This window comes from Hippocampus guttulatus, chromosome 19, assembly GCF_054856545.1.
Source record: "Hippocampus guttulatus isolate MCC_2025c chromosome 19, RoL_Hgut_1.0, whole genome shotgun sequence".
Lineage (NCBI taxonomy): Eukaryota > Metazoa > Chordata > Actinopteri > Syngnathiformes > Syngnathidae > Hippocampus > Hippocampus guttulatus.
This window is the reverse complement of record NC_141279.1, coordinates 2,328,241-2,352,302: the sequence shown is the minus strand read 5'-3', so window position 1 is coordinate 2,352,302 and position 24,062 is coordinate 2,328,241. Positions and strand designations below refer to the sequence as shown.

At 41.6% G+C, this 24,062-nt stretch overlaps 1 protein-coding gene across 3 annotated transcripts in view; it reads right to left on the bottom strand.

Moving 5' to 3' along the window:
- The window catches only part of LOC147189536 (putative uncharacterized protein MYH16), a 31,486-nt gene extending 10,024 nt beyond the window's left edge, over positions 1-21,462 (bottom strand). Inside the window, exons 1-7 of one of the 3 annotated variants that reach the window (XM_086137965.1) lie at positions 21,356-21,462; positions 18,636-18,815; positions 11,484-11,711; positions 9,594-9,680; positions 8,951-9,096; positions 6,177-6,267; positions 2,240-2,296 (exon numbers count right to left, since the gene is read on the bottom strand). In XM_086137965.1, coding sequence (XP_085994091.1) covers positions 2,240-2,296; positions 6,177-6,267; positions 8,951-9,096; positions 9,594-9,680; positions 11,484-11,711; positions 18,636-18,815; positions 21,356-21,427 — 861 coding nt within the window. In that variant the 5' untranslated portion in view covers positions 21,428-21,462. Of the gene's footprint in view, positions 1-2,239; positions 2,297-6,176; positions 6,268-8,950; positions 9,097-9,593; positions 9,681-11,483; positions 11,712-12,698; positions 12,833-14,408; positions 14,559-18,635; positions 18,816-21,355 lie in introns of those variants that run through there. The other 2 variants (XM_086137966.1, XM_086137963.1) reach the window with 2 other exon arrangements.
- Positions 21,463-24,062: the final 2,600 nt, after the last annotated feature.

Sequence of the window (24,062 nt, the reverse complement as noted above, 5' to 3'; positions counted from 1 at the left end):
CAAAAAAAAAAACATAATTCAAAGACACACATAATTCCACTTGCAATCTCAGTGCAATTCCACTGAGAACCGCATTTCCGCAAATAGCCGTCTTCTCGCAAATAAGACACAATGGCCGAATTAGTTGAGGATGCTTCGAGTCCCACGCGCAGTCGTAAAAGTTTTACTTCTCGTTCAACACGAAGCACACCAGAGCGTTTATAACCTTCAACCGCCACGTACACAAACAACTTTCGCGTCTTGACGCTTGTATGTTACAGCTGTTTTAAAGACAGGAGATCCTCAAAGTTCCCTGTAAAAAGCTGTAAAAAAATCGGGCCTCCCGGATACCAGCAAAAAGACGCACCTGAAGACACAGCAAGTGAAAACAGCTCCTCAGCCCTATTTTGGAGTGTCAGCTCCCTCAACGCCTTGGTATGTACTATACGACCTGTCTGTGGACGTTCACCATTGTTTGCTGTATGCCGAAACAAACATGACTCACCAGAGCCATGTAGTGATTATCAATCCAGTCAGAGATGGATGATTATCTCAGATGCCTAATTTAAACCCTTTCCTGCACCTTGTAACCTGATAACACGGTAAGCTGTCCACTGTAGTGACCACTGTCCCTGAAAGGGTTAAAGGACAAAAAAACCAAAACGGAAGCAAACTATTTTTTACTTTGGTCGTGCAACTGAAGGTCTAATCAATCATCAATTATGTGATGTAGTCATGCATTGACTGCCCACTGGCTAACATTCCATGTGTGGAAAAGTTGTCTCTGTCAGCCTGGTGTCTCCTGATGATATCTCATTTTTTTTTTTTTTTTTTTTGCAAGGCAGATTTCAACAATAGGGATCATGTTTTGTGGTGGAGTTATGCTCTATTTGAGCTCCTCCTGTGGAACAGATAAAGCGGGGCATGTCCTTGCTTGCTCCTTTCTCCATATCATGTGGCTTAAGGTCGCTGGCGGGGGTATCCCCGTAAGAAATACCACCCAGAGTGGGGGAGAGTGGAGTAAAAATACCTCCAGGGCCTCCAATCTCATTCAATTCAACATCCAGCTGTGCTTTTTCTGTGACCGGAACACACAACTCCTGAGTTTTCAAGAGGGGCTGCGCGTGCGGTGAGGCTTAAATACACACATCCTCTGAGAGCAACTCATGTGAAACAACATGCACTTATAGGGCCCATCTTGGTAGATTAGCTGTATAGGAAGGATCTGCAATTAAAAAAAAAAACGTTTTGGGGAGGTTTTGCAGTTTTAATGAGTGATGAAAATAACTTTCTTGGCTTGGGCACAAAGAGAGCAGAAGAATTCCGACTCTGTAGGAGGTTACTATGTACGGTATTTTCCGCACTATAAGGCGCACCTAAAAGCATTCAATTTTCCCAAAAGCCGACAGTGCGCCCTATAATCCGATGTGCCTTATATATGGTGTCACAATCTCTTTACATTCCCCATTGGGTTGTTTCCCTGTTAGGTGTTCCTATGCCATCTAGGGGTGATTAATAGCAGGAACCAATTGTCAGGTAAATGGTTCTGACCGACACTAATTGACATGTGCATTCGCCAACACACACTCAAACAGACAACAACTTTGTGAGCTCTGCGCAACTATAATGAAAGGAAGATAATACCAAAAGCAAAATTAACTACTGACTAAACGAAGGAAGAAGGAGACAAGCAAGACTTTGTAGGATATTTAGCCCCTTGTGGGGGTTTGTGTGCCTTTCTGTTGAATCAATTGTGTTTAAAACATTTGTCTTTCATTTATTGCTTTGTAATTGGTTGCGGTTGCGAAGGATCGTATTGTATGGTATTGTATTCCTGGAGCATAGCACCATTTAGTGGATGCATAGCGCAACCGCATCCATTATTGTAGCTTCTGTGCACCTTCTAATGCAGTGCGCCCTATATATGAAAATTGTTTGAAAATAGGGCATTGAAGGTGCGCCTTATGATCCGAATCGCCTTATAGTGTAGAAAATACGGTATGTTAATCAGGAACACAAGGTCTCCTCCTAAAGTTTATCGCGGAGAAATGCAGATCTCATAAGGGTGAGAGGCACTCTTCGACTTCTTCATCCAAACTCACAAATAGCTTTCTGCACCACTGGACTGATGACTAACGCCGGGCCACAGCCTCAATTTTGAGATGCTCCTTATCTGCTTCGCAGCTCGCCTGACATCTCGAAGTCACATCTGTTCTTTTTTTCCATTTGCGGAGAGGACCGCCGTTATGGTGCATCATACCTTTGATCTCGTGGCCCGTTCAGCTTCCAGCTCTTCCTCAAGCTCCTCAATGCGGGCCTGAACGGACACAGAGTTGGAATGGATTTAGTGCAGCAAGAATATAATTTTATATTCAAATACAGTAAATACGACGAGAAGATCGGACGTTTTGGAGTTATTTCATGCATCGGCTTGTCACCCCAGCAGATTGTTTGCTATTTCAGGGCAGCACTTGTGTGGTCGCTCGGTCGGCTTCCGACAATCGTCTGTTTCTTCGGATTTGGCATGCTTCTGGATTTACCTCAGGTAGCAATTTAGAGCAAGAATGTCTGTAGCCACAGTTATTGTCGGTATTCTGACCAAGGGCAGGGTCTACTATGTCCGGTTTGGAAGCTGGTCCAAACATTTGAGGAATTTGTGATATCTTTTTTATTTCTTTATTTTTTTTTTGCATTTACCAGTCAGAGTAGAGATTGAAGGGCACATTGTATAAGCAGAATTTAGGTTATAACCACGACTTAATCATATAGCTTGCAAATTTCAGATGTACCACTCTCACGCTTTCGGTCTGGCTCAGAGTGATGTCATCACTTTCGTGTGCTCTGATTGGTTGAGCTTGATCATCTTTGTATGTCTACTCCTCGGATTTGCTGAGCTAACAATGTACACACTCAAGACTGATTCAAACAAGAGGATGATGTCTGACCTGATTAAAAATTTGTTTTTAAGGCAGATCTTTCATGGAAAATGTGTGATTTTTAATTATAGGTGGGCCAACAATGTTGGCTGGCTTGTTTCAAGCCAGGAAAAGGATTTCTTTATCACGTCCATAGCAACAGCTTGCTAGCTAGCTCTGACTACCCGACATAACTGTAAAGAGCAAAATAAGCTAGATTTGGTTTATCAACGATAGTCATCTCTGGTGTCACCTTATTAGACACAAAGCGATTGTGAACTTAATGTAGAGGTTTGCAGTTGATGTATTGATGCATAAACATAACAAAACATTTCACCATGTTTCTTGTTTTAATAATAACGGTATTCAACCTCAAATATGCAAAATGCCACTCTCACTCTGTAATGCCAAGCATAGTTATGCTGTGGTTTTGTATTTTATTTTGCAAAATGAAGTCCCTATCAGGGTTATAATAGTTTTTAGTTTGCATTAGTTTTAGTAGTAGTTGTAATATCTTTAAATCTGGAATATTTGTCAAGATAACAAAATGTCACCAAGTGTTGTTTTTTTTTCAGTTTCATAATTTTTTTCAGATATTATCACAACAAGCCATTTGCGAACAAAATACAATATACTCATTGTATAAAAGGGAAAATAGGCAGATCTTACTATGCCTCTTGGGTTTAATAAAGTCAACTTCAATTTTCAAACAACTGACCGTCCTCTGGACAGACATAGCAAAACCAAAATACTAGATGTAGTTTGTTAGTTTTCTTTTTTTTAAATTATTGTTATTTTTGATCATTTTCACTACTACAGTTTTTTATTTAACCAAGGCAGTTTTTTTTCATTAATTTTCTTGAATGATAAAATCCTCGGTCCTCGCTGAAGGTGCACGTCCCAAATGCACTGCCCGCAACGTGATTAGTCTTTTTTTTTTTTTTTTTTTTTGGGTCGCAAACTAAATCACGATATATAAAATATTTGCATGCAACGCACAAATGTGCACAGTTATAATAGAAAATTGCATTATTGGGTTCAAGGAAATCATAATGATGCCGTGGCAATAAATCATCTGCGACACACTTGTGCTTTCATCATCACCTCGAGGCCAAGCCGTATTTTGTTTTACTAATCGGAATTCAATTGCCACTTCCTCCGAGAGAGGTTTATCTCTCCATGTTGTGTCATGTTCCCGTGCTATCTGCAACCTCTATCCAGTGTCATATTGTCAAGGAAATGGTCCTGACAGGGCGTATAGCCCAGGGCCGTTCACACAACAGCACAGGTGAACGACATTCACATGCTCCTCACAGGCACTTTCGGACAAAATCAACACACCACATTGATTGATGTTCCCTAATGCGGGCAAAAGTCTTTCCGAAAATATTGTCTCCATTTTGCAAGTCCTTTGTTAAAAAAAAAAAAAAAAAAAAAGTAATTTAATCCTCTAACTTCCCAAGGATTGAATCAAGTTTTGAAAAACGTAAAACACAAAAAAAGTAATTTCACTCACATGCCAACAAAGGACCTCTGCAGAGAGAACAGCCATGGTTACGCAGCAGCTTGACTGTCTGACTTGTGTGTGTGTGTGTGTGTGTGTCTTTCTCTCTCTCTCTCTCTGTCTTTCTCTCTCTCTCTCTCTCACACACACACATACACGCACACACACTGTAAAACCCCTTTGCTGTCCACACCCCCCTTGCGCGTGCACGGTTTCTTTTCTCAGACCCGCGCAGCATGCGCCGCACACATATCTGTTTCTTGTTACATTTCTCCTTTCCTCAACCTCAAAATCAACATTGTGCCGTTCAACAGAACGCGAGGGCGTCAAGATGGCAGATTTAGTGGACGCGGACAATTTAGACAGTTCCGATGTCTCAATGATTTTTATGAACGGACTTCTCTTAGATTGCATTAACTCCCACCCAGCCAGGACTCCGACATGAAAAATTGGCTATAAATTACAATCAGATGTGGCTTCTCATCCCTAAGGTCTCTTCTCCCGTGTCTGATGGGATCGTCAGCAGGCGTGGGTAGTTCTATCCTCTGTGATTCCCCCCGAGTCGATCAAAGGAAAAAACATAAGCCAAACAACTGCAAGTAATGCTCGGCAATCATCAACACCGAGCCTTGCAGACCTCCTGCGGAGCGGACAAAAGCCCACCATACTGTCCACACATGCTCACATAATTCAGGTCCCCGGCAACACGGCTGGAATTTACCGCTTTGTTCTTTTTAAACGTCTTCAGATGTCAGCGCGGGGCTTCTAAAAGTCATTTATGGCTGTTTGGCTGGCTTGAGGGATCAGCAGGTGACGACAGGTTCTCTTGACCTGGTTAAAGACTTTTGCGCTGGTTGATGACGGGGTCGTATAAGTAGATTTATTTTTTTAATCCATTTAGTGTTAGACTTTTTAGAGCGACTCTGTGCAAACAAATATTAGCAAAGGCGAAGCAAAAATGATTAACACAATTTATAGAGGTGTAGTTTGGCAAGATGCCGGAAAATAAAAATCCAAATTGTAAGTCTTCGGAAGAAAGCAAATTGCTAGTTCACTTTTCACAAAGTGACATCATTGTCCGGAAGTTATCAATTTGAGTTTGTGTTTTAACCTTCCCATGACATCTGCGAAATCTGCCCAGCAGCGCTGTTGAAAAGCAGGAATGCATTACTTACTGCTCTGCGAGCTACAGTTTGCGCCCTTCCTCAAACTGATCTCCAAGTACGTACCAATTAAAAGTGCAGTTTAGAATTCCAGCCACGGTTTTTACTCCAGTTTGTACTTGTGAGTGAAACCATCAGAAATGACCCCAGGGCTTTCGTTTTTATGTTCACGTTTGTAATTTTACATTTGTACCATTTAGTCTTCCACGTAGTCCACCCACCCATCGTTCAGTTATAAAATTGTACAACTCTGCATTACATTGTATCCTTATTAACATTAAAAGGAAAAAAAGAAATATAAATCTGCTAAATAACTTTATTATCCATTTCAGGGACAGTGGTTACTACAGTGGATAGCTTATCAGTTATTGCTTTAGAGGTTTTCATTATTTGTGCATGAAACGTTTAAAATCCCGACAGAAATTCTGAAAATGAAAGTGTGACTGCCACCTACTGTTGTGGATGTGCAATTACAAAGCACGGGGTTCGGGGGGCATTCCAGTGTTTGAACGCACAAAATTCTGCCAATTGAAGATCATTGAAAGTTTTGAAAAACTAAAAAATAGAACAAAGGCCGTGACAGGCACGTCCTCGGTGAACAGAATGTAATTCTACCTGCAGTTCTTTGCTCTTCTTCTGCAGTCCACTGCGGAGGGCCTCTTCAGCTTCAAGCTTGGAGCGGGTACTGCTTATCTCCATGTCCATCCTATGTTGACAAAGCAGATGAAGTGATTTGAAATGACAAAAGTCATAAAGTTTTAAGTCAAAGTACTACATTAAAGACACCATCGATTCTGTTCATCAGCTTCCCTCCACAACCACTCGTGTCTTGTTCAGGTGTGCCTCAATAGTGGTCTCATTGATCTGTTTGTATTTTGGGAGGTGGTCTCATGATACAAACTCTCAACAAAACTAGTGAATCCTCAATTTGTGGTCCAACAACGAACGGCGTTCAAGCTGAAATACAACATGAGCTGAACATTAGGCTTGCTCTGTCTTCGACTGACACGGATGAGTTCACACATGGAGGTGATGAAGCAACGCTGCTGTCAATAACTCTGACATGAGCCGAATATGTCTGATAGAGATCGAATTTGTGTGATGAGCGACAAGCCTGAGAGAGAGTTTTTATTACCTGTCATAAAACAAGACAAGCCCTGGCGTAGGGAAACGTCGTCATCTTTACTCTCAATTCATATGTTAGCAGTTATTTGACTTACCGTATTTCCCCCATGATAAGGCGCACCGATAAGCATTCAATTTTCTCAAAAGCCGACAGCGCGCCTTGTCGTCCGATGTGCATTATATATGGATCAATATTCTGATTTCTTGGACGTAGTATTTACAAATGTTCTGTAGAGCACTTTGTTACAGGTGCAGCAGTTGTGAAAGCTCTCTATAAATAACGCTGTAGTGTCTTGTATTGTATTCCCTTTAGCGTACCTCCATCTAGTGGATGCATAACGCAACCGTATGCACTATTGTAGTTTCTATTTTATGGGCCTTATAATGCGGTGCGCCCTATAAATACGAAAAGTTTTGAAATAGACCATTCATCGAAGGTGCGCTTTATAATCTGAAGTGCCTTATAGTGCGGAAAATACGGTACATGCTCTGAAGCAGCTATTATGTGCATGGGAGGCACATCTGCCCTGCAGTGTCAGGTAACAAATCTGACATACAGCTTATTAAGTACTTGTAGTCAACATTTTATCTGTAGTGCTGTAGATACTCCGTAAATTTATATTCTTATACCCTGATGTTCACCGTGTTTTATTGACACATTAATAAACTTGCTTTGCTTTGGATCTCGACAGACTGTGCAAGTGTACAAAAGGTTGAACCAAGTGCACGCATCCCCCCCCCCCCCCGACCCCCCATACTATAATCATGCAGAATATGTTCTTAGACCAATTCCAATAAAATGGAAGAAATATGAAATGACTTGAGTGACAGGTTTCGTATTAACTTATGTCATGGACTGTTTGGAAAAAAAAGTATCTTAGCAACAGAGTGACTCATTCACTTTTATTAATGATCACGATGACAGAGAATCTTTTTACCAGAATGACCGGGGTTGAAACATTCTCATGCAGATTAAACTGCTCATTGGTGTGCACAGAGCGTGTCAGAGAGGGTGTATTATGACAGTTGTTACTGTGGATGACTCTGTTTGCTCTTATTAGTGTGTGCATGCAGGTGGAGAGTGAACCTTAAAAGAGGAGACATCTTCCAGCATGTCAGAGTTGAAGCATTCATGCTTCACCAGAAGTTCATTATAAGGAAATGACAAGACGTTTTTTTATAGTCCACTGGTTTGGAAATATTTTCAAAATGAATGTATGTCACAGCAATGGATTGTTTTTTTTTTAACTTCATGTTCGCAATAAAGTTTTTTTTAATAATGTAAAGCAAGTATGGGGTGTGCTCGCATATATAGAGGATCTGAAAAGTTTACACACCTCTGTTTTGAGGTTATTGTGATTTAAAAAAATCATGTGAATTGATATTAAATGAGACCAGAATAAATTATTATTGCGATTTTCAGTCAAAGGGGAAATGAAAATAAACAAATGAGATAATGGGGTTGCACAAGTGTGCATACCCTCTTATAATTGGAAATGCGGCAACCTGCGCCAAATGAATTTGACCTGTTCTGGTATGCTTTGCCTTTTTCATTTTTAGCAGAAGTCTGAAGGTTTTGTGCTGACACAAACTAGTATTAGGAACTGTTCATAATTTCCGCCACCTTGACAAAGCCCCGCCCCCCTCCTCCTCCCAGTTCCTTTAGAAGTAAAACAACCCCAAAAGCATGATACTGCCAGTATGGAGGTATGATGTTCTTTTGATGATGAGAAGTGTTGTTTGGGCCAAAGATACTTTTCGATTTTATGATCCCAAAATAACATAAAAAACCCCGCTTCAAATTCCATATTTTGCACACAAACACACGCACACACACACACACACACACACACACAAACACTTGTCATATCACAAATGGAATTGGAAAAATTGTGTTATGCATCGGGTTAAACCAACATTGATTCGGCTTCATTTGAGGCACACTTACTTTGTGATACACATGACTGCCATCGACAGATTTATTTAGATTTGTTTGGCCTTGGTGGAGGCACTGTCGACTATTTTCAATAATCAATTTAATCATCATTAAGGATATGACATTGTATGGCAGTTCTTTAACCCTTTCAGGGACAGCGGCCACTACAGTGGACAGCTTATCATGTTATCAGGTGGCAGGTTATCATTATTGGTACATGAAAGCGTTAATGCACAACTTTTTACCCCCCCCCCCCCACAAAAAAAATTAATTGACCACCATCTTGCATTTCGAAATTCAAGAAAATGAGTGCAACTCAAAATCTGACCTTTTGATGATCTCTTCTGGGCCATTCCTTGTCTTGTCCGCTGCTTCCAAAGTCTCCTGAGCGCACGGGTTGTCGCCTTCCACCTTCCCACTGTTCTTCTCCAGCTCTTCACGCTGATAGCGCTCCTGCTCCAGCTGATACTCCAGCTACATACAAACCACGCCATTATACTTGACACAGCAGTTGACCAGACAATTGTATTGATGTGGTTCGTTTGCTCATTTTGATAACGTACGAATGGATCAATTCTGTATCCGCTCCTTTATAATTAAAGGTACTGTAATTGTGTCTCTATTTTGACATAAAACATGTTTAATAGTATTAACTCATTCAATCCCAGCCATTTTCACTGGAGCAACCCCCTCAATCCCAGCGTTTACTGGATTTTGACTGATCTTGCAAGGCCCACAGAATATTTGGTTCTAATGCTATATAAACATGGAGCCTACCAAAATAAAGTTTGGACTCATTTCTTTCAGCAGAAAAAAAATCATCAATTTGATAACCGACTGATGAAATCTATTCAATTCTGCGTTGGTTGAGCAATGACGCCATATGTACCTCAAAGAGAAAGTCTGCAAAGACACTGACCCAATCATTTTATTCAGCGTAATTCCGGGATGTGCATACAGGAAGTACTCACATCTTCCACCTGCTTCTGTAGTTGCATTTTCTGTTGTGTCAATAGATCCACCTTCTCCTCCTCGCTGTGCAGGTCCTCTATAGCTTGCTGCAAGGGGACAAAAAAAAAAAAAAAACAACAACGAGGACAATGATCCAGATGTTTCCAACTCACGCTGCTTCACATCATGACAAACTGCGGCTAAAACATTAGTTCAATGTCATTGTCATGATTTTCACTGATGACAGATTGGATCTCCTATTTTGTAAGAAGCGAAAATGTTTTCTTGAGCGAAAATATGACCACATGTTATGGATCCATTGTAGTCAGCCATTATATTGTTTTCTTTCCCCTGAGAAGGCGTCTTTTACCAGAATTTCTGTTCTCTGATGAACCATTAAGGATTTCACATTTTTTTTGTCATTGGATTCCTGTTATGATTTGACTGGGAGAAACACGGAAGTTCCGAATCTGTGAACCGGCAGAATTGCTTCATTGGCTTGGTCACAAAATATCCAGGGCTCCATTTTCATGCCCAGCATGGTCCCATTGTGCATATGGGTGCAGTTTTCTTTCTTGTTGAATTTTCGCAAACGGGTGCAGCAAAATACACTCTTTGGAGTCTGTGCAGAAGTTTGAAGCGCGCAACGTAGGTTTATAAGGCGGTTTTTACGTCCGAGCGCGCATGCAATCGTCTCTGAAAATAAAACCCATCGTTGTCTTCAAGAAGTAATTAAATAAGATCTGAACAAACAGAAAACTGTAATGAAAGTTTTTTTGTCTCCATAACATCTCTTCATCCGGATTTTTGAAAATTTACCGGAAACTATAAATATGGCCACAGCATTTATTTTCCCCAAGAGCTTGATCTCAATTAGGCAACAAACGTCTTGTTAAACTTGAAAGCTCTGTTGTGTCTGCAGAGCTAACCTCTTAAACTCTACAGACCTCTTCAAATTAACTGTGGAAAATTTGCGGGAGACCTAATCTGCACCATGCAGAAAATCTTTCTTCGTTGGTGTCCTGCACTCTTTGGGAATTCCTGGACCAAGACGGCATCTTATTTATTTATTTTTATTTTCATTGTATTTTTTTGTTTTTACACCTCAGTGAAGCAGACAGAGAGATTTCGCTGGGGGCTCAAATGGCCATATCATTGTGGCCTCTGTATGAGCATTCAATTTTCTCAAAAGCCAACAGTGCGCTTTATAATCCGATGCGCTTTATATATGGATCAATATCCTGATTACTTGGACGTCGTATTTTAATTGTTCTGTAAAGTGCTTTGTTACAACTGCACCGGTTGTGAAATCTTGATAGAAATAAAGCTGTATTGTATTGTATTGTATTCCCTTTAGCATAGCTCCATCTAGTGGATGCATAACACAACCGCAGCCACTATTGTAGCTTCTATTCTATGCTCCTTATACAATGCAGTGCACCCTGTATACGAAAACAGTTTTAATATAGGCCATTCATTGAAGGTGTGCCTTATATTTCGAAGTGCCTTATAGTGCGGAAAATACGGTATATATGATGGGAGACTGGTTATCACGTCCACCTCACTGTACTGTGGTCCAGGGTTCGAATCTGGTCCCTGGCCTTCCTGCGTAGAGTTTGCATGTTCTCCCCCGTGCCTGCGTGGGCTTTCTGCGGGTTCTCTGGCTTCCTCCCACATTCAAAAAACATGCATGGTTTGATGGATTAAATGCTCTAGATTTGTCTGTAAATGCTTTTCAAGAGCTGGTTTGCCTTCCCTTGCCTTTTAATACATCAATCTAGATATTATTTTATGATAGCCCAAGAATACTCACATTCAACTTTTGGTGAGATCACATTGGTGATGACATACTGTAAAACGTAATTTATCAGCATCTACATCAAAAGGTAGAAGTGGAAATGGTTCTCTACCTCTTTATCCCGCTCACACGCAATAAGGGCACCCTCCAACTGGTCCAAGTCTTGTCTGAGGCTGTTACATTCTTCCTCCATCCTGTCTCTGTGGAGAGCCAGCTGAGTTGAACGGACCTCCCCTTCTTCCAAACGGTCTGACAGGCCAGATAGTTGTCGCTCCAGCTCACGTTGTGCCTTCTCCAGTTGGACACAGCGCAGTTCTGAAACTTGGGCAATGTCCCGCTCCTGGAGGTTAACCGCAAACAGTTAGATGCGGATGGTGAATAGTTGATGGTACTTTTTTTAATGACTTTTCCGATGCATGCAATTTCGAGCAAACTATTCGACTATCTCAATCTGTACTGTGGTTGGGCACACCATCCATCCATCCATTACTCAAACCGCTTATCCTCACGAGCAGCGCAGTGTGCTGGAGCCTACCCCAGCTATCTTCGGACAGTAGGCAGGTCATACATAGACACACAACCATTCGTACTCACACTCACACCAAGGCACAATTTAGAGTGTTTCATTAAGCTGCCATGCATGTTTTTGGAATGTGGGAGGAAACCGGAGTACCCGGAGAAAACCCACACAGACACTAACCCTAAACTCTGCACTGAAAGGAGGACGTGCGATCCAAAAAAGTCCCAAAAAGATTCCAAAGACTAACTAATGTAGTAACCTGTGACCATACAGTTTCATTTAAGATTATCCCCCTTGCCGAGTCTGTATTCTTGAGCTGTTTGTTTGATTGTTAGCCAAGTGTGCCAGGAACAATAAACCAGGGAGAAAAATTAAGTAATTTATCACTACTCGTACTCATCATATAGTTATTTATGCATTGACATGACATTGACATGATCACCTATGTTTCAAGGGTTACTCCAAACAATACTCAGAATGTTGCTGTGAATAAAGTAAATTCCAACACTTGCGTTGTTTAAATCCGAAAAAATCAAATGTTGTACAGCACATCCTGAAAAGGACTACCTCTGTTTTAGAAGGGCCGACTGTAACTCGAGATATATGACAATCATTTCCGAAAGTTTCACGAAGACCAGATTGTAAACCGGTCTCCCCCGAAATCATCTTTCAAAGATGACAAGTAGATGAGCGATGACACAACTGGAGTTCGTAAAATTGTTCAAAGAAAAAAATAAATATTGAATTGGCAGGTCTCGAATGAATTCAACAGCAAAGGATAAAAAAAAATAAAATAAACTATCTTACCACAAAATATGTCACAAAATGTGTGTTCCTGCCCGCAGCCAGAAGAAATCCTTCCCTTTGTTCGTCTAATCTCTCCTTAATATAGCTCTGCTTCAAAGATCAACACGGTGACGTGAGGAGCTGACCTGATAGACAAGTTTAGCCTTACACCGAAGCCCATGGTCGGCAGCAACCATCCATAACAGGAGTGAAAAGATCTCAATGTGAAGTGTGCTCTGGTTAATATTCATTTCTTAGGAACCAGTCATCATCAACAAGGCATTCGCCGTAAGAAAACACGACCCGAATATGTGGACATTTGCAAAATAACCAAGCCACCTATTTTCCACGGTTAGTTTTTTTTCCCCATAAAAGTACTTGTTCTGTGCCCTGTCGGCTTTTCTACATGGCTGATCCCCCACTGCTATTAATAGAAAATGAAACGAGGTCTACTCGCGCCTTCAAAACCGAGTAAGTGGAAAGCTCCTGGGCTGTATTAATGTTTTGAAAGTGCGGATTGCCAAATTGCCAGATGTCATTTCAACCAAATGAATCAAAATCAATTTAAAGGGTATTTTGTTTACCTCCTGCTGGACCGGGTAGCGGCAACAACAGTTTAATCCAGCATTACTTGACTGACGTTTTTGTCTTTGGCACTACCCACTAAACTCAATACTCAAGATGACGAGTCAGTGGACAAATGGTATTCTTAATGCGATCGCAACACAGCCCGCAATCATGTTTTATTTATCGTAAACAAGAGAATCTTCAATCACTTGTATATGTGCGGAATATGATTGAGAAAGCATAACCACACCGGGTCAACATAAGATGAAGTGGTTAAACAATCCTAACAAACTTGCCTTAAAAATGGCGGAGGTGTGAGGAGATACAAAACTTGGACGCTGGAAGGTAGCGCGCCACCTTGAGAATGTTGAACTTTTAACGAAAGGACAAGAAGTGAGAATAAATTATTTTCTGAGAACCATGGACATTATCATTTATCTTGTCTGTAGGAAATTAACGTATTTTCCACACTATAAGGTGCACCTAAAAGCATTCAATTTCTCAAAAGTCGACACTGCGCCTTATAATCCGATGTGCCTTATATATGGATCAATATTCTGACTTCTTAGACATAGTATTTTAAAAGTTCTATCAGCACTTTTTTACAGTTGCAGTGGTTTCGTGAAATCGCAATATCAATAAAGCTGTATTGTATTGTATTGTATTCCCTTTAGAGTAGCTCCATCTAGTGGATGCATAACGCAACCTCAGCCGCGATTACAGCTTCTATTCTATGTGCCTGAGAAAGGCTACATAGGAAAACTGTTTTAACATAGGACGTTCATTGAAGGTGCGCCTTAAACTCCGAAGTGCCTTATAGTACGGAAAATCCGGCACTCGTTTCTTGAAATTATTTTGTTTTTTAATATTTTTGCCAAGTGTCATTAGCTAATATGACACATATTGGTGGGTGTCCAAGTTTTTATATTTTAAATGAACAGAAGTTCATGTAAAATGCTAACGTCGAACTGTTACGAAATGCAAAAATGTGACTTCTAACATTTGTCTGTACACTTTTATGAACGGTTTGTTCCCGTGTTAAATTCCAGTTTTGCACTGAAATGATCAAATCAACAACATTATCAAATCAACGTCGCACAGCCACTTGGGTTGAGTGCCAATCGGTCCAGTGAATTAAAGTTACTGTCATTAACATTGACCTACAATTTGTAATCTGTTTTCCAAAGTAGTGCCAAATCCATCCCAGTCCATTTCGTCAGGTTCCAGTTCTGTTCCAGTGTCACCTTGGTCCCTTATAGTCTCTTCTGCCTCAGCTGAGAGGAAGTGGCGAGGCTGAGCGCACCTGAAGGACATCCCTTTGGAAACAACTTCCTCTTGTCGATACGCGGCCTTCCCCCCCCCCCCCCCCCTCTCCCCCGTAAGATCTCTGCTTTACAAGGCGTACAGCTGTTCTTGTTGTTCCAGGTGGATTCTTGCAGAAAGAAGGAGAATCAATCGCTCAATGCTGTTGATCCAGCAGATTGTACGACTTGCTGTTCTCTGCACCGATGTGTTGCTACTGCTCACTCTATTTTGTCAAATCTTCAAACATTTTCTCAGACGTCAGCCGTTATTATAAAATCTTCGGATGTAATCCAAACATGCCTCTCATGTGTAAGCTAGTTGTTGGTCACAAACAGGTACCTCTCACCCCATAATAGATTGCGATCAAGACCACCTCCGGAGTGTCATACCGAAGCGCTTCCATCCGTTATCCAACAGGTCATTACGAGGATGATGTCATGCGAAGTCAGGTGAGCCTCAAGCATTTCACATTTGCATTGTTTAGTCACAGAAAGGTATCCCTTGACCCGGTGAAACCGCCACAATGTGTCAAAAACGAAAATTCAGAGTGAAAAATGCGAAAAGTCCACCCTTCTCTCAGTCTTCATTAAAACTGTCATAAATGTCTCATGCACTCAGACCCACATGGCCTCCCACAAGGCCACAGCATTCCCCTGGGCAGAACACTGAGGGCCTATTGTGTATGTGTGTATGTGTGTGTCCTCAGTGTGGACACAACAAAACATTGATGAAAGATGAAGAAAAATGCGTGGTGTTTTCAATCGTAATGAGCAAAGAACTTCTTTTACTTGTCGTCCATGTACGTTGCGGTCTTTGCAAAACACGCCGACAAGGCACTGGTCTGTTTTGTTTTCTCTCGGCAAGTCACGATCTTGAGTGAGTTTTGAGGACAATCGAACAAAACAAGCAAAAATAAACAAACAAAAAAAAAGCGGTTTATATGGTAAATAATAACTGATAGATTTGGTTTGTTATTTATGGGCTACTATTTCAAACTCGACTAGAATAGAACGTTGAGATGCAGTTCAAAGAAGAAAAAGAAAAAAACGAACCTCTGGAAAAAAAAAGACAATTTAAGGACTGAAGTGTTGTCCAAATCTTTATCTGAGGGGGTCAACACTTAAAAATAATATGAACCCCCCCCCCCCCCATTTAATCCGCATGTTATCCGAGTCAGTGGAAAACATTTTTTTTGGTTTACTTCCACAAGCACGAGCCTGTCTGCGCTTGAATATAACTACAAACCTCCCCTTTTTCATATTTTACTCAAACAAGACTTCCTATATGACATTGAAGTGTAATTTATCAAGTGTAATTGAGCACCACTGGGGATTTTTGTTTTGTTTTGGGTTTTTTTTGCTTAAAAACTACAAATTAAATTTTCTCACCCATGTACTCGATTAAGTGCTTTGTAGTCGAATCAACCACTGCCTTCTTCAGCAATGAAATGAAAATGTTGTCAATTTGTTCATTTACACTTTTACTCCCTCAAAAAAGTTTGAAAAAATGCTACAATTAGGCTATAATACCTTCAAAAATAAAAAATAAAAAAAGACCAGTCCAAAAGTGAATAAAGTCAAAGCGGATGAGGAAAAGGAGCCTTTCTGCCTTTTGCAATAAGCTGGAAGAGACATTCAGTGACCGAAAAGAAAGAAAACAAAATCTCATGTTTTGCTTCGCCTTTGCGGCCTGGACTTCTGCGGGAAAGAAGCGCTGAGACATGATCTTTTCACATCCCTCACCAAAGACAATGAGCTCACTCATTCCCACTCACCAAGAAGCCCCCCCCCCCGCCTGCCCCCCCCCCATGTCCAATATAAACCGACTCAAGTCTTAACAATGCACAATCTCTGCTCAACTACAACAAATAGCGTGATAAAACATCGATGCCTACTAAATTTGATGCAGACTTTCATTTGTCGGGTTGTTTGTTGTCGTTCGATCAATACTGATTAGCATGACAAGACAGGACAATCCAATGTGCCTCTGCGATAAAAGAGAGTTTGATGACCCGAGTCACATCGCCGCGACTGAGTGGAGCTACAAAGCCGCATCCGCCGCAGGTGCCATTTTATTTTCGACGTCTTGTCAGTGAAGTGAAGGCAGAAACGAGCTACGGCATTCCTAGTGGCTCTCTATAAACGCAGCCCCCCCCCTCACCACCGTGGCCTAAGCTAGCATAAGCAACCATACAACAAAGCCGCCGCTAGCATGTTCCAACTCGTTTTAAAATCCACATGAGACCGGTGGGAGGTCGTTGGCTGACTTTAATAGGGAAATCCAACTGGGGACTGTGTGTAACAGTTACTCTCCCTTCCAAAAGTATTGGAACAGTGAGCTCAAATTCCTTATTTTTGGCGGTACACTGAAAACGTGACAACATGTATTATTATGAGGTATGATTTCCATGTATTTGCTGTGTATCTATAAAAGGCCACATTTTATTGGGTACAGTATCGCAACATGTGGCCGACGTATGTTTTATTGCCCAGGTGTGTTCTATTACATGAACGATTCACTGACCCAACATATAACAAACAATGCATGGCTATGCTTAAATCCAGATTTTAATGTTGAAAGCGAGACAGCTGTCGACAGTATATTGTATTTGACAGATAAGCAATGCCGCGCGAAGATGGAAAATCAATCGGAGCCATTGCAAAAACATTGGCCATTGGCAATTTAAAAAAAAAAAACACCCTGTGAAAAAGGCTTTGAAGCTCCGGCGATTTCTTCAGCCCCGATCATGCTAGCTTTCACTGCTGCTTTGTTTTTGATTGGTGGATTCGTGAGCACATTTTGCTGCAATCACACTTTGCCTTTTAATTCTTTGATCTCCCCCACTTGACGGGTTATTTTGGCCTACTGCGTTTTTGGTGTCAAAATAACAATTGTTTTTTTTTCTTTTTTTTTTCCCCCTTAAAGATGTATTTACTTTCCTGTCTTTCTTCAAACTGTGGGAAATGGAGTTTATAGTTTGTGTTTGCTTTCGAGTTATTTTATGACAATCTGTTTGTTTGTTTTTTTGTTTTTTTTTATAAGCTCTTGTGGGCCACATAAAATGATGCCTGCTATTTGGCCTACAGGCTTTGAGTTTACAGCAAACCTAATGGAATTGGCCTCATTGTTGTGTCGTGTATTTGAACGAACCACAACATTAAATGTGCTATTTTAACACGGGTGGATACATTTTATTCAAAACTAAAAGTTGCCTCTAAAAAAGTTATCACACAAAAAATGGACATAAAGTAAGTGAGAAAAAAAAATATCTATTCTAAGAAACACGGATTTTCCGATTTATCTTGTCAGGAGCAAATTAGTCATTAACTCATTCACTCCCAAAGACGTTTTTAAACGTCTTTTCAGACTTGGTCTAGAATTGGCTGGTACTGAATGAGTTAATTTGCCTCACTTGATGCGTCTCTTTACTTCGCTTCACAATCCTTTGTAAAAGTTGTGTCCTGCAGTGGACCCTCTAGGATCAAACACAATTCATTCTGGGAACATGTTTGAAACAGATATTCCCCTTATTATTATTATTATTATTATAATTAATATACTATAGTAACTAAATTCCGCATTTACTGGAACAGCGCTGTTGGCAGGCACTTTACCAAGATTAGGATCTTTTCCTAAGATTCCAAATAGCAGGCTGTGAATTGCGTGTTCACCTGCTTGAGGCCTTTCTTGACCTCAGACGAGAGCGACAGGTCTATCTTTTAGCAGGACAATAACCCTTAGCGCACAGCCGTATTATCAGCGTTCTGTCCTGAGGACAATTCTGTGAATGAGCTTCGGCGGTCCAGCCGAAGGACAGATTGGAAGCTGAGTCAACACTTCCGGAAGGATTTGAAAATGGCTGCGCACCATTGCTCTCATCCAACCTGATGGAACTTAAGAAGAGCTGCATTGAGGAAGGGGTGAAAATACCCAGTGTGCCGAGCTTGTGGCATCATATTGAAACAATATACAGTCAAACCTCGGTTTTCGAACGTCTCTGTTCTTGACACAAATTCATCCCTAGTCGAAAAGAGGCTGAAGGAAAAAGAACAAGAAACAAAGAAAACAGTAGAGAAGTAGACTCACAGTGCGATAGTTGGAGGCCACGTCATTCTTTGCTCTCTCAAGTTGTAAACTGTGATCCTTCAGCTCACGAACCATTAAAATGAGCCGGTCATTCTGCTCTCTGGTTCTTCTTAACTCCTCTCCCTCCTTCATCTCGCCTTCTGGTTTGTGAAGGACCGGCTGCAACGTCAAGGGCCCCGCCTGCGAGCAAACAAGTGTTAAGATGCTTTGCCTTGAATAAGCTTCTCTCGATCCGAGCAGTGATCAGACATCCATCGTATTGTTTCGCACGTCTCCGCGACTGTTTATGACATTGAACAAACTCCAACAACAAAAAAAACATTTCTTACATGCGCAGACACTCAGTGAGGTTTTAAGGGAATAAGGGAACATTAACGTCATGCTGATCTTCTTTGCACAAAAAGATGAAACAGATCAACACATGATGCAATTACGAGACTTCACACAACCCGTCAACCCGTATACGCGGTGTATGGCTCTTTGGAAAAATCATCATGTGCCAGGTGTTACCCAACTCCGGTTGTGTAAAAAATAGTCGGTGTCGTCATCCTCATTGGAAACTTTAAACACAGTTTTCAATGCAGCTTCAGCCGCTGCATTTTATCACTCAACTGTCCCACCTGGCTCCGATGCCAGTTGACTGTGATTTCAAAAATTGACACAACATTTCCTGAGCCGAGCCGACATCCCAAAAAGGTGTTCTTTTGTCTGTAGACCGGGTTTTTTCATCATCCTGCTAACTGCATGCGCTTATGAGCCTGCAGCGGGGCAGAATGATGAAACGATTCCGTCTATTAAACTATTCTATCAAGGTCTGCATGATTCTGACATTGTATTGCAAACTCCATTCATTCATCAACTCCAGTGTTGCCGCCGAACTTGAATTTTTTTTTTTTGGTTCCGCTCATATGGCAATTTTTGAAGACACTCGCCTAACATTGTGGATTTACGGATTGTTTTCGGCATCCCTCCACACAACACACAAACAAGCATTATTCTGCAAGTATCTTTGTTTTTAAGGCATATGCAAGTAATTTCTTTCCGTTAAAAAAAAAAAAAAAAAAAAGAGGCGCAAGCCGATTTTTGAAGTGCAAGATAAAGAGAGTTCAAGAGAGAAAGGTGAATGAAAGAAAAGTGCATAGGCTACTCCGAAGAAAACTTGTTGCTGCTTGAATCTGGTATCTGTACTTTTGGAAACAAGCTGTCATTAGCTGAATCCGGACAGTGATTCCCCCCCCCCCCCCCCCCGACCCCCACAACTTTACATTCTGTCAGTGGGAAATTATATGGGGGGGGAGGCATCATCTTCCACCCATGTCTGTCGATAATTGCCACGGTGTCAGAATTAGGATTTAAGACCTGCGCTTTAACAGCCGTGAGGATATGCGCATCACTGAACATACCCTGCCTGTCGTGACAGTACTTCAGATACACAATATTTACCTGTCAGTGCAGGATTTAGCGTGGTGCTCACGATCGGTCTTGGCGCCATTGCAGCATAACAGAAAATGAATGTATGTGCATCAGCACTTCACCTTCCACACAATGACAATAGTTCAAACGTTATTTTCACTTTGAGTAGACAATGGGGAACCGTATTTTTCCCCACTATAAGGCGCTTCGGAGTATAAGGTGCACCTTCAATGAATTTTAAAACTCCCCAGTTTTAAAATAGGCCACCCAAAATAAAAGGAAAAGGCTCGGAGAATGTGAACTGAGAATTATTAGCCAACACAACCACCGGTCACCGGATTGACTACGATGTTCAAACGTTTTTTTTCTGTCAAATGACAAGATGCCCCACCTCCACTGCGCTCGAAGCAAACCCCAGTGTTGTCATCCCTGCGAACAAACACATGCGGGGATACACGGCACGTGTTTCTGTCAGTCATCGGCGAAATGGAAGTTCGGCCACCGCTGGACTCACAGAAAGCAAAGACTCAGCCCCGCAGTGATCAGAGGCAGACCGAAGTTACCCGCGAGTGCTGTGACAATTCGAAAACTCCCCATGTGAAGCTAATAGATCAGCAAGAAGCCCAAGAAGAATCACTCTGCTGAAGAAGTTACAATTTGCCAAAGAACACATTGACCGGCTGTAAGAGAAATGAAAAAAAAAAAGAAAGATTTGTGGACTGTTGAAATCAAGATTGTCAGACGACCACTAAACACTGAAATCAAGCCGACAGAGTCAACAGAAATTCGCAGAAATGAACGCCAGGGAAAGAGGCCTCTTTAGAGAACATTACGATTTTTTTTATTTTTTTTTTTGGATTCAGAGTGGACCTTATTCCTACTTTTGGGCAGCAGCAACTCAAATGTGCCGGGAAGCACGAAACAATTGACCGTTGTCATCCTGTTCGCTGCGGCTCAGTGTTTTGCATTCTTTTGCTGCATATGTGTGTACTGTATGTGTGTGGGTTGGACAGAAAAAGAGAAGGAACAAGACAGACAGACAGAGAGAGAGAGTGTACCGGTCGTTGCTTTTTACTTCAAAACCACACAGGCCCAAAAACTGAACATGTCTCTTTATTCTCAGATGTCCCGCATTGAACAAGACACACCCCATCTTTGACTCCAGTCCTTCTACCAGGAGGAGCCTTGCTGTCGAACTGTCAGTAAGTCATGCGACACGCACGAGGACACAAGCAGAATCCGAAATCGACCTGACCGCAGCTGACTGAGCACTTTTGCAAGGAAGACTAGAAGAGTTGGTTTCTTACATGTGCCAGAGGTCTGATGGTAGGACGGTATTGATGGAAGTCCGTTTGGATCACACACACCTTCTTCTCCATCCTCACGGTTCCCAGCAGCCCATCCTATGTTCAGCCATCAGGCGTTGGGGAGGAAATGCACGATGAGTGTGTGTGTGTGTGTGTGTGTGTGTGTGTGTTCTTTCTCTGGGCTGTGAAGGCGAGACAGAACAGACAGTTAGGAGCGGGTTTGTGAAAGCACATGGAAGAGTGTTACCTCCGCTATCCGACCCTAAGGAGGGAGTGTGATAAGTTAAAAAGAAAAAGAAAACACGAACCAACTTGCATATTTCCCCCCCCCACCGCCCGCCTCATCAGAACCCCCACCACACACACACACACACACACACACGTCCGCCTTTCCGCATATTATAAAAATCTTCAATTTGTCACCACAACCTGTGGAGCAGATAACTCCATGTTTTGATATTTTTTATTAATCTATGATTATTTATGAGAATTATTGGTAGGAAAAAAAAATCGATGCACGGTAATTGTTGAAAGACTCAGCAATGTTGTCAGTTTCATGCTCCACTTTTTGAACGATTCCCTGCGACAATGTAGATTTATTTTATTTGTTTAACCCTTTCAGGGACAGCGGTTACTACAGTGTTACTACTGTTGTCAGGTTTCAGGGTGCATGTAAGGGTTAAAGTATATCTTTTTTGGTGGGGCGAGCTTTAAATACTGACAGTCAACTTTTGTGCACAGACACACTGTTGTCATCACATTTACTGTGAAGGCTCTTGACCAGATAATTTATTTGGAAAGAGATACTAAACCGGTCAAATAGTGGATGGAAACTTGAGGTCATCCAATTCAAAATGCCACAATCGTTTCGAAAGAATTCAGAAATGTACCCGATTTTGTCTAGGTGATAAAAGTCACCCTGACAGGTTGGAACTCCATTTATTTCCCCCCCCCCCCCCCCCCCCCCCCTGTGTTAATATATATGACAAGCGCTCAGTAGACAGTTTCTGGCTTGTGTTTTGTCGACTGCCAGGTTGGACGGATGTTCGCATGCGAGTTCAAGAATGTAACCTTTTGCTCTTAAAAAGGAAGAACCCCCCCCCCCCCACCCCACCCCCCAAACCATACATTGACAAAATTTATGGTTGGTCATTAACAAGGCACCAGGCTGTGCCATGCACACGATGGTTCAGCTTTGTATTATTGTTATTATCGGGACTATCGCTGTTATAGGAAAAAAAAAAAGATCAAAACAGCAACAAAAAAGTCGCCTTTGACCCGGTTTACTGTGAATCCGATGGACTTTTAGTGCCTGCCAAAGTGCACCAGGTAAGCTCCAGGATCTGTGAGCTTCCTTTGATGATGATCTTAGCTCATCACAAGCCTCTGAGCAGAACTCAACCCTTATTTGGAGCCTGCTGAAAGGAACCACGTGCCGCCTTACGATGTACGATGTTCTTTGTCAGTCGCTTCTACTTGCCACTTCACCTCTTGACTGAAAAGACCACAGTCATATATTTGATTAACTACTGCAATGTTGCCCATACATTTCTTCATCTTCACATTCCATTAAAAGCACATTTCAAGTTTCATAAACCATTTCAGGTCTCTGCATGCAAGACTTGTTGACAGTTTCTGACGACCTGGTCATATTAGGCTTAAAAGTTTGAATTTATAGCTGAGAAAGTGTCGTGCTCTCTTTGCAATCCAAACACACCTGTTTTTGTCAACATAGCTTTATACATGCTATTTGAGAAAAGTCACTCCACACCTTCCTTCCGGATGTTTAAATAGGCAGTTTGCCATTCCAAGCATATCGAGAGCACATATTTAATAAAATTAAGCCACTCTTTCCACACTCTTTCCCTTGCCTACAAATACTCTGCAGATGCAAGAAGAATAGCTTTGTCACACCCTTATGTTATTGTTCAGTTTCTCCAGCAGGGATTTACCGTGGCTCGGTGCCATTTCACGAAGAAAACCACTTATTGTTACAGAACAAGCAGGAGGGTGGTTGGGGGTCATCCAGCCTGCCACAGATAATATCTCATTTAATTCCATCCTCATGGACAAAAAACTGTCATGTAAACCTCAATTTAAAGATTTTGAGATACATGTAAATACATTTTCCAACACAATGACAGGCTCTTCTTTTTATGCAATTGAGTTGAGGTGTTAAGCGGTTTTTAATTTGAGCTAGGTAGCTAGCTACCTAGATAGCTAGCCAGAAAGCTCGATAGCCAGATAGATAGGGTGGCACGCTGTCAAGTGGTTAGCACGTCAGCCTCACAGTGCAGCGGTGCGGAATTTGCATGTTCTCCCAGTGCTTGTGTGGGTTTTCTTGTGTGCCCCCCAAGAGCGTAGATGCCGCACTCGCGCCGAGTCGCCGACGCGAAAGGTGGAACCAAAGTGCGTGGCTTAACATTCTAGTCGGACCCTTTAGTGCGCTGCACCACTTAAAAAATGAACGGGAAAATGAGAAGCAGTCCGCAGAGAAGGAAATGACCACGACACGAGTGCTATTTTCGACACACCATTTATATTTTCGATGTAAAATCACAAAACTAAACAAGCCCCCAACAGTAGCATTATTAATTCCAATTCCTCTTCACTTAAACATTTAACGTTAAAAATGAAAAGAAAAACGGACATTACATCATATTTCTGTATGAAAAAGAAACAAAGTGATCCAGACAGAGAGAGAGAG